This window comes from Manis pentadactyla, chromosome 9 (genome assembly GCF_030020395.1).
Source record: "Manis pentadactyla isolate mManPen7 chromosome 9, mManPen7.hap1, whole genome shotgun sequence".
Taxonomy (NCBI): domain Eukaryota; kingdom Metazoa; phylum Chordata; class Mammalia; order Pholidota; family Manidae; genus Manis; species Manis pentadactyla.
This window is the reverse complement of record NC_080027.1, coordinates 23,260,796-23,280,008: the sequence shown is the minus strand read 5'-3', so window position 1 is coordinate 23,280,008 and position 19,213 is coordinate 23,260,796. Positions and strand designations below refer to the sequence as shown.

Genomic DNA, 19,213 nt, shown 5'->3' with positions numbered 1-19,213 from the left:
CAAGTAAAGCAAAAACAGTTCAGTTCATTAGTTTACCATACTATCCTAGTTAGAAGATTGCTGTCCAAATGTCTCCCCTACAAGGTGCAGAAGTAACATTCTAATTATATCACTTACCATTCTGTGCACTGCAGATAATAATTCATGAAAAAGTTTTTCAGAAAAATGTTTTCTAAAAAAAATTTTTGCTTGGGATTTACAGTGTTTGCAGATTGTACATACCTTTTGAGTTCAACCACTGAAGATGTAATCAGAATTATTTCAGTCAGATTTGTGTTTTAAGTTTTTAATTACATTGACACGAATCTATAAGGGATTGTCTTCCTAATACATTCTTGTAAAATCTTGTTTTGAAGTTAGGGCAGAATAAAATTAGTTTGGGTATGTAATTTTTCTCTAATCCTTTATATCCTTCAAATATCTCATTATGTCTAGACTAAACATTTTATTATGCATGTTTATGTTTTGTAGTTTTTCCTTCCTTTAACACTTTGGCATTCTGTTTTTAATTCAACCTCAAACAATGTGAAGAGTTCCCAAACAAATTTTTTCTTGAAAACCTCATGTCCTAAATGGAATGGAATATTGTTCTTAAAGGATATTTTATTTAATGTTATGTGTGTTAATACACTAATTTTATAGAGATTATAATCTAACCTTTGTTCTGTCTGGTATTTAGATTTGCATAAATCCTTACTAACTCAAAAGGGATATTTTTCCAAAGACTTGTTTGTCCAGTGTACTCTTTCTTTATATATTAACTGTCAGTCTTTTTACCTATTTATCTCACTGAGTTATAAATAATCTTACATATATAGCTAATGGCTTTCAAGATCATAAGATTTTTTTTACTTAAAGTTACATTTGAAATGTTTACCTGCATTTGTAAATGAAGGTGTAAATAAATCAAGTTATGTGTTCCTCCCTCCCCCCTTATCTGATACTAGTATTGTTATGTCAATGAGATGGCAGCAGGCAGTACCATCACTTGATCATTGATTATCAACACAGTTCTAAGAGAAGTCAGAAATTATGTTAAAGTCGCTGTTTTGGTGATTTGGCCTTCCTGAGGCTGAAGCCAAGCAGCAGGTGGCTGAAAACCAGGCAAATCTCAGTGTTTCCTTTACGTGACCTTTGATGTTTGTGGTTTCTTAACTACTAGTGTTTTACCTTTCAACATTGTCCTTTTAATGGAATTTCTTTAAAAAATGATAGAGGAATGTGTTTGGTTCAGCATAGTATAATCTAGTTTAAAATGAACAACTTGTACAACTTTACACTAACAATTTGATTTTTATTCATATATGCTGTTGATAAAGAATGGACATTTTACATCTTTTTATCATTTAATTTTTTATAAATAGAAAACGTGATTTTAAAATTGTTTGTTTTTTACTTATCACTTTGTTTCACACATTTTTAAATTGTCTGAAATATGTTATTACTTGACTGCTAGCCAGACCCTCATTTGGCTGCTGAAGAAGAAGCTAAAAGATTGGAAGAACTACAAAAACAAGCAGAGCAACAGAGAATGCAACAGAGTGAAAAGGCACACGTGCGGGGTTCCCAAGCAATGAAAAAGATCCATTTGGCTCAAGTAAGAATTGAATTTTGGCTGTGACAACTGCTGATAGACTTGCCCGCAGCACTGTAGAACTGATTAGTGAATGGGCTCAAAGTACAGAGGTATGAGGAATGTGAAAATAGTCTGATTCATGCCATTTCAAGGTTCCCAGCTTGCTTTTACCTCCTGTTTCAAATTCAGATTCTCACTTATAGTATATTGCTTTTCTAAAATTTTTACTAATGATGAATTTATTAAAAGAATATTTTTATCAGTCCAAAAATAGCCTGAGAATAAATCAGTCCCTTTTCTGATTTAATTATTTGAATTTCAATTATGCTATGCACATTTTTGGATTTGATTCATTAAATATTGAGCAAAGCACCTGTTATCTTTTCAGAGTATTGACTGGAAGGTAGAGTCATGATACTTGCTATCAAAGAGCTTTGAAAAAGTGACTGTCACAGCTGTAAAATATGTATAGTGAAAACTGGCTATGGTTTTAGCTTCACTTCTGTCATGCTGATTGTTTAGTGAGTGTTTATTCTTGAAATATAGCATATAAATGATTTATCTCTTTAGAAATTTTATTTTCTGACTAATTAGACTAATGCATTTGGATGTTTTAAACATTAAGGGATGTTTTAAACACTCATCCAAAGGATGGGTTAAGTAAATCTGTGGGAATTAAGTGATCTAAGGTTCATTTGCACAGTTTGAACAAATTATGGCCTTCTCCCATAAATTTTTAGGTTTGATAAATTGGGAATTAATTTTGACTAAAACAGCCGAATGTCTGAATTATTACCAGTAATTCTCCTCTGTAGAAACATGTGGAAAGCAATCATGAACTGAACACATTCTTCCATTTTAAATCAATCAGTCATATTTAGTGATTAAGAAAGTGCACTTCCAGGTCTGTCATCCTGGATTTTCCTCCCTTCCTCATTGTTTAGCTGTTTGATCTCAGGCAAGTTACCTACTCTATCCGAGCTTTGTTTCATCATTTGTTTTGTGAAGATCAAATGAGTTTACTAAAGCCCTTCGAATTGTGCCTGGAATTTCATAAGCTCACAGTAAATGTCAGTGGTGGTGGTGTTATTATAAATAATTCAAGTAGAATAAAGCCAGACATTGAATGAGCCAGAAATAGCAGTTATTCAAAAACTCTGAAGTTAATTTAATGAGATGATTTAAATCTTAATATAAATGGAATAAATTTGTTCGTAATTTGATCTTTTTCAGGGCGTGGCAAACTCATCTCCAAATAACAAATTATTTAAAGTTTTACATAAGAATAAGTAATGTGTGTCATCACTTGACAAACACTGTGTCGTACAGGCTCTCCACCTTTTCATAGGCTTAGTGACTCTTACACAAGAATGGTCGTCAGAACCACTGAAGGATTTCCTTTTCCCCTGTCTGAACCTTTCTGCCCCATTGTGCAGTGGGAGCTTATTTCCTGCTAGTATCAGTTAGAACAAGTATGTGGCCTCTCCATGCCTCTCCAACTTTGCCTTTTTCCTTAACCAACCTTGCTCCCCATACCCTGTCTGTAACAAACAGTGTGCTCTCTCGGACACCCTGTGCCTGCATCTCCATACCTCTGTGCTATGCTTGTTTTTCCTTCTGGTACTCCTCCTCCTCCTTCACCACTGTTCTCTGGCTAAATCCTTGCCCCAAATGATGAGAGGTATTCCCTTATCTCCCCTTCTATCTTGTACCACCAAAATTCGGTTAGTTAGCCTCACTGGTATTATCCTTAAAGTTGCACATTAGCCGCATTTTTTAAGTTTAAAGAGATACATACTTGTAAATCATGAGGATTTATGAGTGTGAAGTAACAAGAAATACCGTCTGGTAAGCTGCAGTCAGTCTGGGTCCTGCTGCTTACTTGAGACTGGCTGCACAGAGAACTGGAACAAAGTACATTACAGGAGCCCTGGCAACTTAAACAGAATGTAGTTTCATAACTATGCCGAGAAAGGAAATCTGTACCTGGCAGATATTTTTGAAGTGTTGTGGCCTAACCATCTAGCATGGTATCTGGCATTCACAAGATATTTTTTTGAATGAGTACATTAATTGTCTTTTTGCAGTAGAATAGATTGTGGAGGAGGGGACGGAACTCCAGTCCTTGTTCTTCATGAGTTCTCCACTTTTCCCTCACTCTTAATGTTTCTAGTCCAAGTTTGTGACTCAACTGTTGTTAATTCTCTTTGTTCTTGAAGAATCAAGAGAAACTAATGAAAGAACTCAAACAGCTACAACAAGAGGACCTGGCACGCAGGAGACAGACTGTAGCACGAATGCCGCCACAGCTCCTTGAACCTCCGTACAGACGGAGTGAAATGAAAGAAGATTGGCAGAGAGAGCTGGAATTTGCCTTTGAAGACATGTACAATGCAGACAGGAGTAAGATATTTTCAGTAAACTTTCAACAGTTCTTTTAACTGTTTTGGTGGGAAAATAACATTTGTATTGTTGAAGCAAATTTTTTTTTTGGAAATGAGTTCTTAGTTTGAAAAAGGCCCTCATATTTTAACTTAGAAACCATCATGGCCCTTAAAATTCTGTGTTGAAGTTCTTTTTAGTCATTCTGAAATGGAAACAGGTCTCTATATTTCTTTATTTGAGAGGTGAAAGGAAACCTGATTTTGCACCTTGAACCAGAGCCTTTGCCCACGATGACTGATCAGATCCAAGATAAAGAACTGGACGTTTCAATGGAACAAGAAAATTTAGAGGAAACTGAAAACATACCAGTGACAGAAGCCAAAATGATATGTTCTAGTGAAGCATACGGTAAAAACTTCTGAGCTGAATATTATAATATTTCATAGAAAAATGCTAATCATTCACTAATAGCAAAGTCTGGTATAATTAGCAAACAGTGACTAATAGTAATGATAGGAATGAAAGGAGGAAACAAAGTTTTCAGATTTCCGTCATTAAAGATCTTCATATACAAAGGAAAGTTATTTTATTCATAGATACATATGGTCTGAAGATTTTTATAGTTTATTTAAGTTCGGTGTTAAATTCTGAATTCATTTGGAAGGTCAGCATTTTGTAGACTTTAATCAAATCACCAAAGAGATCCTACTGCGTCAGTTACTGCTAGGCACTTCACGTGTGATGATGACCAGTGCAAACTTGATCTCTCTCTGAACTTCATTTTTATCTACACCATTCTAAACTTTTTCATCTCCTGCTGCCTACTGAGACCTTGTCTTCCTGTCTTCCTCATGTCAGTGAATGATACTATAGTCTGCAGTTCTCCAAGCCAGACCAGTGAGAGTTACTGCCCTCTCTTCTACTCCACATCTCCTTAGAGACCAAATTCTCTTTATTTTGACCTCTTTTTTCCTCCATGCCTGCTAATATTGCCATTGTTGAAAACTACTCAGGTTTTCTCACCATCTTCATCCTACACTGTGGAGAGACCGCCCTTGGGGGCTCCACCTTTATGTGGGTCTCCTGCGAGATCCCTTGAAGGAGGCTCTGGGCTCTATCCTTTCTCTTAGGCCCACACTGCTGTGGTTTGGTATGAACTTCAGAAGATGAGTTCAGGGCTCACTTGCATTCCACCATTCCCAACTGAAGTTCATTTCTGGCCTTTGCAAAATCTTTCATTTTCTTGCCAGGTGAGCAAGGCCTTTAAGAAGAGATTTTTATTATTTCATCCAGCTTTTTAATTTTTTTAATTGGGAATATCATTTAGATCTCTCTTTTGTCAGAATTATCTAAGAGCTCCTGCTGACCCATTTGAGATTGCTGGCTTGGTGTTGCCAGCTCTTGATTTTTCAAAAGAACTTGGAAGTCCCACTGATTTTAAAATCCTTATATTTAAATATTGGCAACTAATTTATTTCTTAAAAGTGAATGAGTATAGACTAATGATGAGTGAAAGAAGCCAGGCAGGAAATAATACCTAAATATAATTACATATTTGTAGGAAGTTGGAAGAAAAGAAAAAACACAGGCAAAACTAATCTGGCCTCAAGGTTAGAGTAATGACTGCCTTCAAGGGTAATTTGATTGGGGAGGGGCATGAAGGAGTCTTCTGGGTGCTGGAAATGTTCCACAGAATGATCTGGACGGTGTTACATAGGTGTACGGACACTTAGGTCTTGTATACTTTTTTGTTTGTAAGTTATAATTCAGAAAGATTTTTTAAAAAGTGGGTTAGACAAAACTACATCCTGCCACTTTTCAACCTCTGCAGATTTCTGAAATTTTATTCCTTAAGCCAGAGAACTATATCTTTGCAACACAGTTTTGTCCCCTTAGAGAACTATTAGTGTATTGTACTGAGTTTTGATGTCATACCGTCAGCCAACGTGGATGTTTAAGTAAACAAGAATTTTTTTTAACTGAAGTTGGGGGTGGAAGTGGATGGGGGTGGGGGGTAGGGGGGATGGGGGGTCTCTTTATGAAGACAGGTGGGAGAAATTTTCTTCAGCTAGGACCAGGAATAATTAGGGAGGACTTGATTTGCTTTTAAGGTAATAACTTGTATATGTTTTCCTCTGTGGCCTACTAGAAGTACAGAGCCTTATTTGGGATCCTTGTCTAGCATAGGGTATAGAATGTTACAGCACATATTTCAAATGCTAATCTTATCCACAAATTAAGAGAGATGCATTCTGCCTTCATTTAGCAAGCAGCATAAACATCTTCCTGATAAATTTTTAAGCATGAAATTTGTGTTGCATACATAATGGAAAGCAATTGAATTTTGGTGCCTTTACTTAAGTTGAAAAAAATTATTCCTGGTTATAAAATTATGATTAGGGTTGAACAGTGTTGTGTATGTTGTTAAATTATAAATGTTGAGGAAAATAAAGTTGTGTTTTGTTTTAACTAGTAGTTAAGTGTGGTAACTAAGTATAAAGATAGAATATCTGGTATGTAATAGGTACTGAATAAATTTTTTTTTTCTTTTAGTTCCTTTGGCAATGAAGACCCACCAGGTCCCTTCAAAAATTCTTTTTAAAAAATTATTAAACAAAATCCGAAGCCAAAAATCTCTCTGGACAATTAAATCCACATCTGAGGATGAAAGTGAAATGATTACAACTATTAGTGAAACTGAGAGTAAAACACAAACAGTTGAATCAGGAGCAACTGCTAGTGAAGATAGAACATTATCGTCTGAGCAGGAACAAGGTGGTTCTCTTCAGTAGTTTCATTTTATAGCACATAAACTCTTTCTAAATTGTTTTAAAAAAATGTGCTCATTTCTATGAGGATACCTGCTGATCTATTTGGAAGGATCTGGGCATCCCCACATTCTTTACCTGCCTGATCCCTCCTTACCTTTCAGATATCTGCTTAAATGTCATTTCCTAAAAGAAATGTCATCTGAGCTCCTAGTATAATTCAGATCCCCCTGTAATATTCTGTTGCATAACCCTTTATTTTTCTTATGTAGTACTTACAACAGAATCAAAGAATAGAGGTTAAAAGGAAGGAGACATCTTAAAGCCTATAATGCTGCCACTTAAAGGCGATACACATTAAAACTCTTGGTGAATCTCCTTCCCAACCACTTTCAGTGTAGTAGTAGTATTCATACAAATATTAATTCCACTGCAATTGATGAACCAAAATTAATCATTCCTTGTTGAGACATTTAGGCTGTTTCTAATTTTTCTTGTTATTTCTTGTGTTACATTGAGCTTCCTTTTAGCAAAACTATAATTTTCCAGTTTCAGAAAATCTCTTTGCCCACATCTTTAATTACTTCCTTAGGAACAACCCTTGAAAAAATTCCTTGAAAGAGATTGAACATTAAGAGCTTTTGAGTGTATTGTATTGTGTGCTTATTTTACATTATCACCAGAGATTTGGTTTCTTCCTTAGTTTTTTTTAGTTTTTTATTGAAGGGTAGTTGACACAAAGTATTACATTAGTTTCAGGTGTACAACACAGTGATTCAACATTTATATACATGTTAATTCTAATTCTAGGTACCAGCTATCACCATACCAAGTTGTTACAATATTTTGACTATATTCCTTATGCTATACATTACATCCCGGTTACTTATTTATTTTACAATTGGAAGTGCGTGTATATATATATATATATATTTTTTTTTGTGAGGGCATCTCTCATATTTATTGATCAAACGGTTGTTAACAACAATAAAATTCTGTATAGGGTGGTCAATGCTCAATGCACAATCATTAATCCACCCCAAGCCTAATTTTCGTCAGTCTCCAATCTTCTGAAGCATAACGAACAAGTTCTTACATGGAGAACAAATTCTTACATAGTGAATAAGTTGCATGGTGAACATTACAAGGGCAGTCATCACAGAAGCTTTCGGTTTTGCTCATGCATTATGAACTATAAACAGTTCAAATATGAATACTCATTTGATTTTTATACTTGATTTATATGTGGATACCTCATTTCTTTATTATTATTATTTTTAATAAAATGCTGAAGTGGTAGGTAGATACAAGATAAAGGTAGAAAACATAGTTTAGTGTTGTAAGAGAGCAAATGTAGATGATCAGGTGTGTGCCTGTAGCCTATGTGTTAATCCACGCTAGACACGGGCAATAAAACATCCACGTATGCGGAAGATTTCTCTCAGAACATGGGGGGTGAGGTTCCAAGCCTCACCTCTGTTGATCCCCAATTTCTCACCTGATGACACCCTGCGACTGCGCCTGTCTTAGTTTGTTCCTCCCTTGAGGAATCTTACCCGTCTCTGGCTAACCAGTCATCTTCCGGGGCCATACAGGGAAATGTAAAGTTGGTAAGTGAGAGAGGAGCCTTATTGTTTGAAATGGTTAGCTTCTTACTTCTTTGCAGATTTATGCCCTGTGGCTTCTATGCCCAGCATTTGTCTTGAGGTGTCTTTACCACTTGGAAGAATTATGATACTCGGTAAATTTGATATGAGGCAAGAATTCTATTTAAGGGTTGTAATTAGGAAGGAAGAAGACAAGCTATAGAAGTAGCAGGCGGAAGAAAACATGGGAAGATTGATTATTTCTTTGACATATCTTCTCGTAGAGTAACTTCAGCATGTATAGGTTTTAAGCTACTACTTAAATTGCGCACACACATTAACATAACAGGAGTATAGTTACATAACCAAAGCATACCTGTAATTACCAGCCATCTCCAGTGAAACCAAGAAAACCAGTTAGGCACCATAGGCATTTGTGAAAACTTATCTATGATATGGTGGATATTGTCCAACTGAAATTGAACAGTCTGAGAGAAATCAGACAAATTAAAACAACCCATTCCTGGGGAATGTTCACATCCCTTATGTTCTTTTAACAGTAAATAGTCTGTAGTTGTAAGATTTTGGAGCGCTATAATTTGCACTTCTCCTAATTCTTGATTGAGTTCCAACAGTATAGATCCAGTCAAATTTGATGTTTTACTGTATGCACAGGCCAGCTAAGATATCTCCTTCATTCCCATGGCAAGTCCAGGAGCTGGTGGGATGAGTGCATCTACAGCTGTAGCAGTGCATGGATCTTTGTTGGGGTTTTTTGATGATCATCTTCTGGCATTAGTCCTCCCGAGAGTGCTGATGTTGGAAGTTCTCTTTCATATTGTATCTTAGTTCATTTTCGGGGTAGCCCAATTAGGCTTTGATCTTCTGTATAAACACAAACAGACCCTTTGCCTACACTTTTATATGCCCTTTATATCATTGTGTAGAGCTCATTGGAGGTCACCACACAGGAACTGCTTTTTTTTTTTTTTTTAACATTAATCTACACTTACATGACGAATACTTTGTTTACTAGGCTCACCCCTATACCAGGTCCCCCCTATTCTTCCTTAGTTTTAAAGAATTTTTTTTTGGTAGATAAATAGCCTATTAAATATATTTCCAGAAGTTACAGAGATCAAGCCAACAGCATCTACTTGAAATATATACTGACAAATGGAATGGTGATGATATAACTCCTCTTTGATTTAGAGTTTTTCTTGAGTTTTATCTTCTGGATATTTTTTAAAGATGTGATTAGATTTGTAGGGAAATGTTTTGCTACCAGGCTTCTGATAGAAGTGACTTTTAGTCCATAATTAGATTTTTTATTTTATCCTAAGCACTGAACAGGACACCTGGAAATAATTTCTTCATTGACTTCTTACCGTCACTCTTTCTTGGTTTTCCCACCTCACTGGCTCCTGTCATAGTTTCCTCTGCTGCTTATCCTCATCTCCACAACCACTGGTCCCTAGGGCTTGTTTCTGCAATGTTTTCTCTTTGTAGCCATTCTCCTTGGTTGACCTCTACTGGCACGACTACATTATCATCTATATACTGATGACTTTCAGTTGCAGATTTATAGGCTTGATCTCTCCTTTGAACTCCACTCATTTATTTAAACATCCATCATATATCTAATCACATCTTCAGCTTTTCCAAAACTGAATTCTTGATAGCCCCTCCCACCTTCCACCTGCTTTTCAGACAATCCAATAAGTGGCAATAAAATTACCTTGCTCAAGCCAAAAAGCTTGTCATTCTGATACCCTCTTTTATCGAAATTGAAACCCATCAGCAATTCCTGTTGATCCTACTCTCAAAATATGTCCAAAGTCTAACCATTTCTCACCACCTACCATCCTAGTTTAAGTGAAGTTCATTCCTAATGTAGATTCTTGCCGTAGCTTCCTTATTGGTCTCTGTTTTCAGTGTTTGCCCCTCTCTGCTATAATCAATTCCTGGAGTCATCATTTTAAAATGCACATCAGCTTGTGCTGTTCCTCTAGGGGAAGCCCTCCAACAACTACCCATTTTTGTAACCACCAGCATGCTTACAGTGGCATCAGAATGCAGGTGTGCAGGTACACACCCCACTTCTCTCATCCTCCATGTGTCTGACTTCATTTTCTGCCATACTTCCCTCCCCACCACTGCACTGTAGGCACTGGCTTTCTGGGTGACCCTCAGACACAGCAAACATGACTTACATGGTCTCTGCACTTCCTGGTCTTTTTGGCTGGAATGCTCTTGGATATTTCTATGGCTTATTCTCCCTTTCTTTAAATATTTGCTCAAATACCACTTTCTCAGTAAGGCCTTCTCTGACCACTCTACACAAAACAGCAAGCTTCTGCCCTTCCACCTCATACATATCCTTCACTCCTTATCCCCTTTACTCTGCTTTTTCTCCATACCTCTTAACAACATCTGGACCATAAGTTGACTTTTCTGCTTATTTGCTTCTTGTCTTGACACCTGCCCCTCTCCACCTTGCCCGTTCTGCAGTCACAGAACGTGACGTCTGTGAGGGTAAGAACTTGGTTTTGTTTGTTGCTATATCCCCAGAGCCTAGACCAGTGCTCAGTTAGTTGCTGAATTAATCATAGTTTAAAGCAAAAGGGGCAAGTTTAGAAGTCAGATGTATAATATTTAAAGCCATGGACATGGAATAACTCTTTTAGAAGAAAGAATTCAGTGAGAAGAGGACTTAAAAGGCCATCTGAAGGGCCTCCAGCATTTAGAAAATGGTTAGTGAAGGGGCAAACAGCAAAAGCACTAGAAAAGAATGGCCAAAGAAGTGGGAGAAAGAGTACTTGGTGTTGGGATTCAGTCAAAGGGGGCTCTTAGTTTCAGCCCATTACAAGTTATTTTGAAAAAGGCCTTGTGGGGATAGGCTTTCCCTAGCCTCATCTTGCCTCATTCTCCCCCTTGTCTGACTACACCTGTATTCATTGATCTTTTTCCAGTTCCTTGAATGAACTGAGCGTTTTATCCCCACAGGGCCTGTGAGGATACCTGCTGATGTGTTTGGAAAGATCTGAGCATCCCCACATTCTTTACCTGCCTGATCCCTCCTTACCTTTCAGATGTCTGCTTAAATGTCATTTCCTAAAAGAAATCTCAGCTCCTAGTCTGATTCAGATCCCCCTGTAATATTCTATTGCATGACCCTTTATTTTTCTTATGTAATACTTATCACAGTTTCTAATTTTATGTTTTCTAGGATGATTATGTAATGCTTATGACCCCACTCACCCTATAAAACCTCCTAAAGGCCTTTTCTTATGTATCATGGTATCCCCAACATACAGCACTTTAAATAGGTACTGGGTGAATAAATGAGTGATGAATGAATGCTTGATGTGGAGTTTCTAGCTACTAAAAAGGTCAAAGGAAATTGCTTAACTTCTCTGCTCTGATGTCATGAGTAATCAAAATCCTAGTATCTAAATATGTCAAAGATACACTCACATTTATTTAACTTCTCTTTTTAAACTTTGGTACCTTGCTTATTCATACTCCTTTTGTGCGTTTCCATTGTGTTTGAAACTGTCAGCATACCTTTTAAATCAGTTCTTCATTTTTTCTTCTGGCTCACAATTTTAATTTTTTAATCAGACTTGAGTTTAATGGATAAAATGTGTGGTCATCTGGAAGGTGATTAGATCTTAATAAGACAGACATGTGGACCAAGAATGAATTCTTTTCATGAATGCAGATTTTTGTTATTTTGTTCAGATTTAAGCTTGACAATGGTAACATTATAATGTATCTCTTACAGTTGTTGAAAGTGATATACTAACAACAGTTGACTCTGGCCCACTTTCTAGTGAACCACGTTCATGTGATGCAGACTCTGTAAAGGAACAAGGTATTTCTTTCTGTCACATCCTCAAATTAAACTTGACTCTTCACATCTTTTTCTTAAAAAAATTACATTTAATAAGTGAACAAAGGGCATGGTAGTGGTGTCAATTCTAAATTACTGAAACTAATTTTTGTTTTGGGGACTCTTTTAGAAATAAATGAGACTCAATCTCTCACAACTGTAGCTCAAAGTTCAGTTTTACTGCATCCTCAAGAAGCAGCAGCCAGAATTAGAATGGCAGCAAGGCAGAGACAGGTAATCCGATATTTTTATTTTTAAAGTTTTCTTTCTTCCCCTAGGTACTATAATTTTGTTTGAGCAATGAAATTTGACATAATATCTGGCTACTTTTGATGTTTTCTTCAACCTTACCTTATGTGTTTAACTGGTAGAAAGTACTTAATCTCTGCTTGTACTACTCATTTGGCCCCTCCTGCATTTTGCTTTGTATTTTAAACTTTTGTATATATCTTCCCTAAACAGTTTTTTACAGCAGAGACTGGCTTTTTATAAAGTTCAGTTTATCTTTCGTAATTTCTGATGCAATGATGTATACATATGGTAAGCGCACAGCAAATATTTGTGAGTAAGTGAGTCCCTATCATAATATTAGACACTCAGCTGGGCTTTGTAAACCCAAAAGTTTTTTTAGAAAAAGTATTATGGAAGAAAAATTTTAAATTCAACCTTCCTAACTAAATTTTGGACTCATTTACTTCGATAAAATCTTTTTAAATACAAAAGTACCTTGAAAGAGGCTAATTGTTACTGCATCAATTTATAGTCATAGTTTTTAAAAAAATTAAGTTGGGAGAAAGAGAATTTTATCTTCTATGATAATAGAATTATGATATGGTTCCATAACCATGTCCAGTACGGTAGCCACTAGCTACATGGGATGTTGAGTACTGGAAATACAACTACTACAACTAAGGAACTGAATCATAAATCTTATTGAAGTTGAGTTAATTTTTTTTTTTTGTCAAATTACTGTGGCTTAAAAGTGTAAATCATTTTTAATTATTAATGAGCTTTATACTCTTAATTTTTTAAGTTAGCTTTTAAACAAGAAATAGTTGCACATGGAAAAATGCAAACAGTATATCCTTCCAGAAAAGGCCTCTTGGATACAAACACAGATGTACCTCTTTGCATTTTTTCCCAAAATGCTACATACTGTATACATTGTTCTGCCAAGTTGAGTTAATTTTTAATCGTCACATGTAGCTAGTGACTGTCCATAGTGCAGTTCTGGAGGTGCTGTGGGAATGTAAACAGTCTATAAACACAGTAAGGGAAAGTAAGGAAGACGAAGATGGGAACTCAGCTATGGCCACAGCTGCCTGATGGGGAATAGGTAAAGTATCAAATTGAGACATTTTTTATTTTGAAAAAAATCATTCCTCACTATCTCTAGAAGTGTTCCTCTCAATAAAACTTCACATTTCTTTTTCTACTTAATGAGTAAATATTCACATTATGTATGTGTCAGGGACTGTAATAAGTGCTGGGTTTAATAGGCAACCAGACAGACTAATAACCCTCGTCCTCATGAAACTTAGAGTTACTCTGACATATGTTCTTATTGGGTCTGTGTGGAGTGGGTATGATATTAATGTCATCCTTCTGTAATTTTTCTTCCCATCTGTTGTACACCCAACAAAAAAGGCACAATGTTGCTCATTGTATTATTATTTGGCTTCTAGATAACTGCACCCCTTTATGGGTATGCCTAAGAAATCCAAGTGTTTTGGGAGGGCTTGGTATTTAATTCCCTTAGTCATATTCTTCCAGAGAACAGTTTAAAATTAAAGATGTGAACACAAAATTTGGCTATCGCATCATTTGCTGCTTCTCTGGAGGTGGATCTTCAGAGGCGATCAGTTTCCCTATGCTCCGAGGAAATAGAAATAGTTAATGTGTTTATTTTTTCTTGCCTTCTACCTCTTTTTACTTCTCTTCCTTTCTCTTCATCTGCCATTCCCTTCCTCCTCTTGGTAGTGACAATAACAGAGATAAAACATCATTTTTTTCTCAGATAATTGGTACTGCTGGTAATGACCTATTTCTTGTTATTGTAATGCATATAAATTTTTCTTTTGTATGAGTTTGTTAATAGATCATATTATTTCTATTAATTAGGTAATGGAAATAGAAGAGCAGAAGCAAAAGCAGTTGGAATTACTTGAACAAATTGAACAACAGAAGTTAAGATTAGAAGCTGATTGCTTCAGGGCTCAGCTGAAAGAAGAAAAAAAGAAAGAAACTCAGCAGACTGGGGTAGGACGCAGGAAATCCCATCCCCACGTAGATTGTAGGGATAAGAAAATATGGACACTCTCAGCACTCAGAAAAGTAAAATGCATTTCTAAATTTTATTTGGTATTATTTTTTGGTTTTTTTTAATATATATTCTTATACAGAGCTAATGGCTTTCATTTTTCAGTTTCTGGAGGGTGCCAGTTTATATGACCATGATTAGTATGTAATATGTATGTTACATACTAACTCTTGAACTGGCACTAGAGGAGAATGGTGTATTATTTCATTTCTTAATAATGGAATTTGTAGTCTTTTTTGGTAAAAAATAAAGTTACATGGACATTTACAGTGGAACTTCTGTTTATATAAATACTTTAGTACTTGTTTCTAGATTTTACCTTTGGTTTAGTAGCTTTATCTCTTATTAGGTTGGCACTGCTCCAGCATCATGCACTGTAAGTTCTGATAAACATGATCATAGGAAAATGATTCGTGACTATCAACATCAGCTTTTGCAGCAAAACAGGTATTAACTGGGGTACAGTTTATATATGACAGTGTCTGACTGTCCCACATCCTAGGGTCCCACAACTTCAGGACTTTTTATCTGTTTTATATGAAGGTCTATCTGATTAGGATTCCCTCAGGACTATGATATACAGATTTCTCAAAGGGCAGTGTGAACATTGTCCTTTTCCATCATGATATGGCCAACTATAGATTTCTGTCCATTAAGTTTAATGTGCAGACAGTTGAGAATATGGGGCATTTTTTTTTTTTATCAAAAAAATAATGTTTGTTTCTGTTTGTTGTTGATAGATTTCACAGACAGTCTGTTGAAACAGCCAGGAAACAATTACTTGATTATCAGACTATGTTAAAAGGAAAGTACTCATCCATGTCAGCTACATCATTGATACCTGATTCGGTTTTACCAATACCAACACAGAAATCTGAAAGACCCCCTGTTAGACTGGAACATTGGGATCAAGGTCAGAGACCCAAGCTGAATCCTAACAAATACCAACCTCTACAACCCATGCAGATTTCCGAATTAGAACAAAATTATTTTCAGGTTCTGAAAAAAAATCACTTTTCACGAAGACAGGTAGAAACAACAGAAGCATTAATCACTTCAGATATTTTAGCCAAGCAATCTTTGGAATCACAAGAACAGCTAAAGCAATTCTCACAGACTAAAACACAACAGAGAGACTATAAATTGTTCCCTAAAGATTCTCATACACTTTCAGGAGCTTTGTCACATGACAGACCACTAATATTACAGGATGCTAGAGGAATACCTGAAACATCTAAGGCAGCAACTTCTCAAACTTTAGGCTCTCAGCAGATGTTCTCAGAGAACAGAGAAAGCCTATCTTCTAAGCGAACTGAACTTTCTTCACTTCTGCCACTGGCAGCTGAGCGTTCTTTTAATTCTCTGCCTGCCAAAGTTGAGTCTGGAAAAATACAGGAACCCTTTTCAGCCTTGAGCAAAAGTACAGTTTCTGTAATCAGCCAAATTCAGGATAAGTCTCTGCCTTCCTCAGAGACTGTCACAGTCCAGCAGAGTAATGTGAAGGCTCTCCAAGAGCAGTTAGACCTGCAGAAGGAGGTTCTTCGGTCAAAACAGGAAGCTCAGGAACAGTTGCTTTTGTGCAAACAGAAAGAATCGGAAGGGCAAACAGGCCTCTCTCTATTCCTTCCATCGGTACTGCTGGATTCATTTGCTCTACTTCCTCATGCAAAAAGTGAATCAGGGAGAATCCAGGACTCTTCTCCAACCACAAATGATTCTGCAGTTTCCTCAGGCCATCCTGGGGTCCCACAACTTCAGGATAGGCTTTTGAGTTTTTCACAGCCTATCTTAGCACAGCAGGGTAATTTAAAGTTGCTCCAAGAACAGTTAAATATTCAGAGGGACAACCTTCAGGCTAGGATGGAAGCCCAGGAGGTATTGTATGTGCGTAAACAAAGTGAATTGGATGGAGGAGTATTGTCTGAACAGACTGATCCTCCTTCTCTCCCATCTCAGGTGGCTAAGCATACATTTACTTCACTATCTTCTGCTGGTACTCAATCTGGAGAAATCCAGGAGCAGTATTTATCTAAGAGGGAGACAGGATTTCTCTCAAGCCAGTCTGAAATCCCCAAATCTCACACTGGACCTTCGAGTTTCCTACAGCAACTCCTACCTTTACATGATAGTTTGAAGTTGCTCCAAAAACAGCTGACTGCACAGAGGGATGCTCTTCAGGCTAGGCACAAAGCCCAGGCAGAATTACTTTTATACAGACAAAGGGATTTGGAGTACAGCAAGTCTGGGCAGATGAGTTCTTCATTCCCACCAGTGGTTGCTCAGTGTGCAGTTGCTTCACAAGCTTCTGCTAAAACCGAGCCTGGAAGAATTCAGAACATTTGTTTTTCTGAGAGGGATCATATTATTCCTTCAAGGCATTCTGTGACCCCAACATTACAGGATGCGTCTCTCAGTTTGCCACCGCATAGTCTGCCACAGCAAGAAAAGTTGGCAGTCCCAGAACAGTCACACATAAAGAGGGTAATGCTGGATACTGAACAAGCAACTGAGGAATTTGTACACAAACCAAGTGAGTTAGGAAAAAGAATTTCTGAACAGACTGGTGTCTCTTTATCCCTGTCCCAGGTAGCTGAATCTGAAAGATTCCAGGAATTTATGTCAGTCAAGAGTGACAGTACAGTTCCCTTAAGCCATTTTAAGATCCCAGAATTTCAACAAAGATTACTGAGATTTTCACAACATACACAACCTCAAGATAATTTGGAGAAACACCAAGAACGGCTAGACACAGAGGAGGAGACCCTTCCTTTTAGCAAGAAAACCCAAGGAGGTATGTCTTCTGAACAAACTGGCCTCTCCTCCCTCATACCTCAGTTAGGAAAGCTTTCACTTACTTCGTTGTCTTTTGCTGAATCTAGTACAGCCCCAGGACCTCTTACAACAGAGAGCAATAGTAAAATTCCTGCAAGTCATTTGAAGATTCCACAATTGCAGGATAGGCTTTTGAGGATATCACAGCTTATCCAGCCTCAACAAGATAATTTGAAAGTACTTCAAGAACAGTTAGCTACACAGAGGGAAGCTATCGTTCAATGTAGACGGGACGCTCAGGAGGAATTACATAAACAGAAGGAGTGGAGGGAAAGAGTATCTTCTGAGCAGGTTGGTACCTCTTCCTTCTTACCCCTAGTTGTACAGCATTCATTTGCTTCATTACCTCCTAGTGAATCTGGAAGAATCCAAGAACCTTGTTCAGCTAAGAGTGATAATACAGCTTCACTGGGTCATTCTGAAATACCAAGATTGTCCGATAGGCTTTTAGGTTTATCACAGCCTATTTTACCTCAACAAGATCTGACTGCACTTCAACAAGAACACCTGAATGCCCGGACAGATTCCCTTCCCTGTCACGAGAAGACCCAGAAAGAATTGGTTTTGCCAAGGCAACATAGATTGGAGGAACAGTTACCTTCTGAGCATTTTGTCCAACTTTGCCATAGTGATTTGAAAGCACTGCAGCAGCAGTTAGACACGCAGTGGGAAGCCATGGGCTTGAGACAGGAAGCCCAGGAGGAAGTGCTTCTGCAGAAGCTAAGTAAGTTGGAGAAAAGGGTATCATCTGAGCAGGTAAGCTCCTCTTCACCCTTATCCCGGGTACCACTGCCTGTTGCTGACTCTGAAAGAATCCCAAAGGCTTTTCCAACTGGAAGTAATGGTACTATTCCCTCAAGTCATCCTGAGGTCCCCAGATCACAGGATGGGTGTTTGTGTTCATCACAGCCTGTTCTGCCTCAGCAAGACCATTTGACAACACAACTGGTCGTCCAGAGAGAAGCGACACATTCTGCCGAAAAAGCCCAGGAAGAATTGCTTTTGGACAAACAAAGTGAGTTGATTGAAAGTAAATCAGATCATGCTGTTTCCTTTTTGTCTTTTCTACCCAAAGAAACAGAACGTGCATTTATTTCACTACCTTTTGCTGAAGTTAAATCTGAAAACACATGTGAATTATATTCATCCAAGAGTGAACACACAGGTCCCTCAAGTGATTCAGCTATCCCAAGATTTCAAGGTACACTTTTAAGTTTTTCACAACCTGTCTTAGCTCAGCAAGATAATGTGGGGCTTCAAAAGCAGTTGGATCTACAAAAAGAGATCCTGCATTATAGCCAAAAAGTCCAAGAAAAATTGCTTGTGCAGAGACAAACAGAATTACAGCAACATATCCGGAAACATCAAGAGACTGTGAAGGACTTCTTTAAAGGCAGTCAGGTGTGTATTAAACTTGAGTATCTAAGAACTAACCAGTGAACATAACTCAAACTAAATATGTGTTTTAATCCTAGGCCTAAGTCAGTTCTTAGTTACTGAGAATAAGTGATTTGACCTTAACTGTGCTTTAATTTTCTACTTCAAACAATGTAGAGATTAAAACATAAAAATGGATCCACCTCACATAGTGTTCATGAAGTTAATAGTTATCTGAAGCTCAGCTAAATTCAGCCAGTAATTGTATACAACCAAATGCAAACACCACTGAAAATGTAGATTGTCACTTGAAGTTTTGTTACAATGGGTTTTGAGCTCACCGTAAGATTACATTGTAAAATAACTAGTTAGCAGAATTTCTCTTGAGCAAATAGCTGACCCTGTGCTTTCTATATAGCACTTTGTTGACATTTGCACATAAGTCAGTATCATCTTTTTCTTTAGGTGACAGTT

General features: G+C 37.1%; 1 protein-coding gene across 14 annotated transcripts in view; it reads left to right on the top strand.

The window, feature by feature from the left end:
* The window catches only part of CEP295 (centrosomal protein 295), a 42,599-nt gene that overhangs the window by 10,110 nt on the left and 13,276 nt on the right, over positions 1 to 19,213 (top strand). For 11 of the 14 annotated variants that reach the window (XR_008999177.1, XR_008999178.1, XM_057507113.1 and 8 more), the window contains 9 exons: positions 1,457 to 1,597; positions 3,796 to 3,979; positions 4,202 to 4,369; positions 6,515 to 6,736; positions 12,103 to 12,192; positions 12,341 to 12,444; positions 14,332 to 14,469; positions 14,880 to 14,977; positions 15,271 to 18,763. Coding sequence is in view for 12 of the 14 variants with exons in the window: in XM_057507113.1 (XP_057363096.1) it covers positions 1,457 to 1,597; positions 3,796 to 3,979; positions 4,202 to 4,369; positions 6,515 to 6,736; positions 12,103 to 12,192; positions 12,341 to 12,444; positions 14,332 to 14,469; positions 14,880 to 14,977; positions 15,271 to 18,763 (4,638 nt within the window). In the remaining 2 variants the exon portion in view is untranslated. The remainder of the gene's footprint in view (positions 1 to 1,456; positions 1,598 to 3,795; positions 3,980 to 4,201; positions 4,370 to 6,514; positions 6,737 to 12,102; positions 12,193 to 12,340; positions 12,445 to 14,331; positions 14,470 to 14,879; positions 14,978 to 15,270; positions 18,764 to 19,213) is intronic. The other 3 variants (XM_057507121.1, XM_057507124.1, XM_057507123.1) reach the window with 3 other exon arrangements.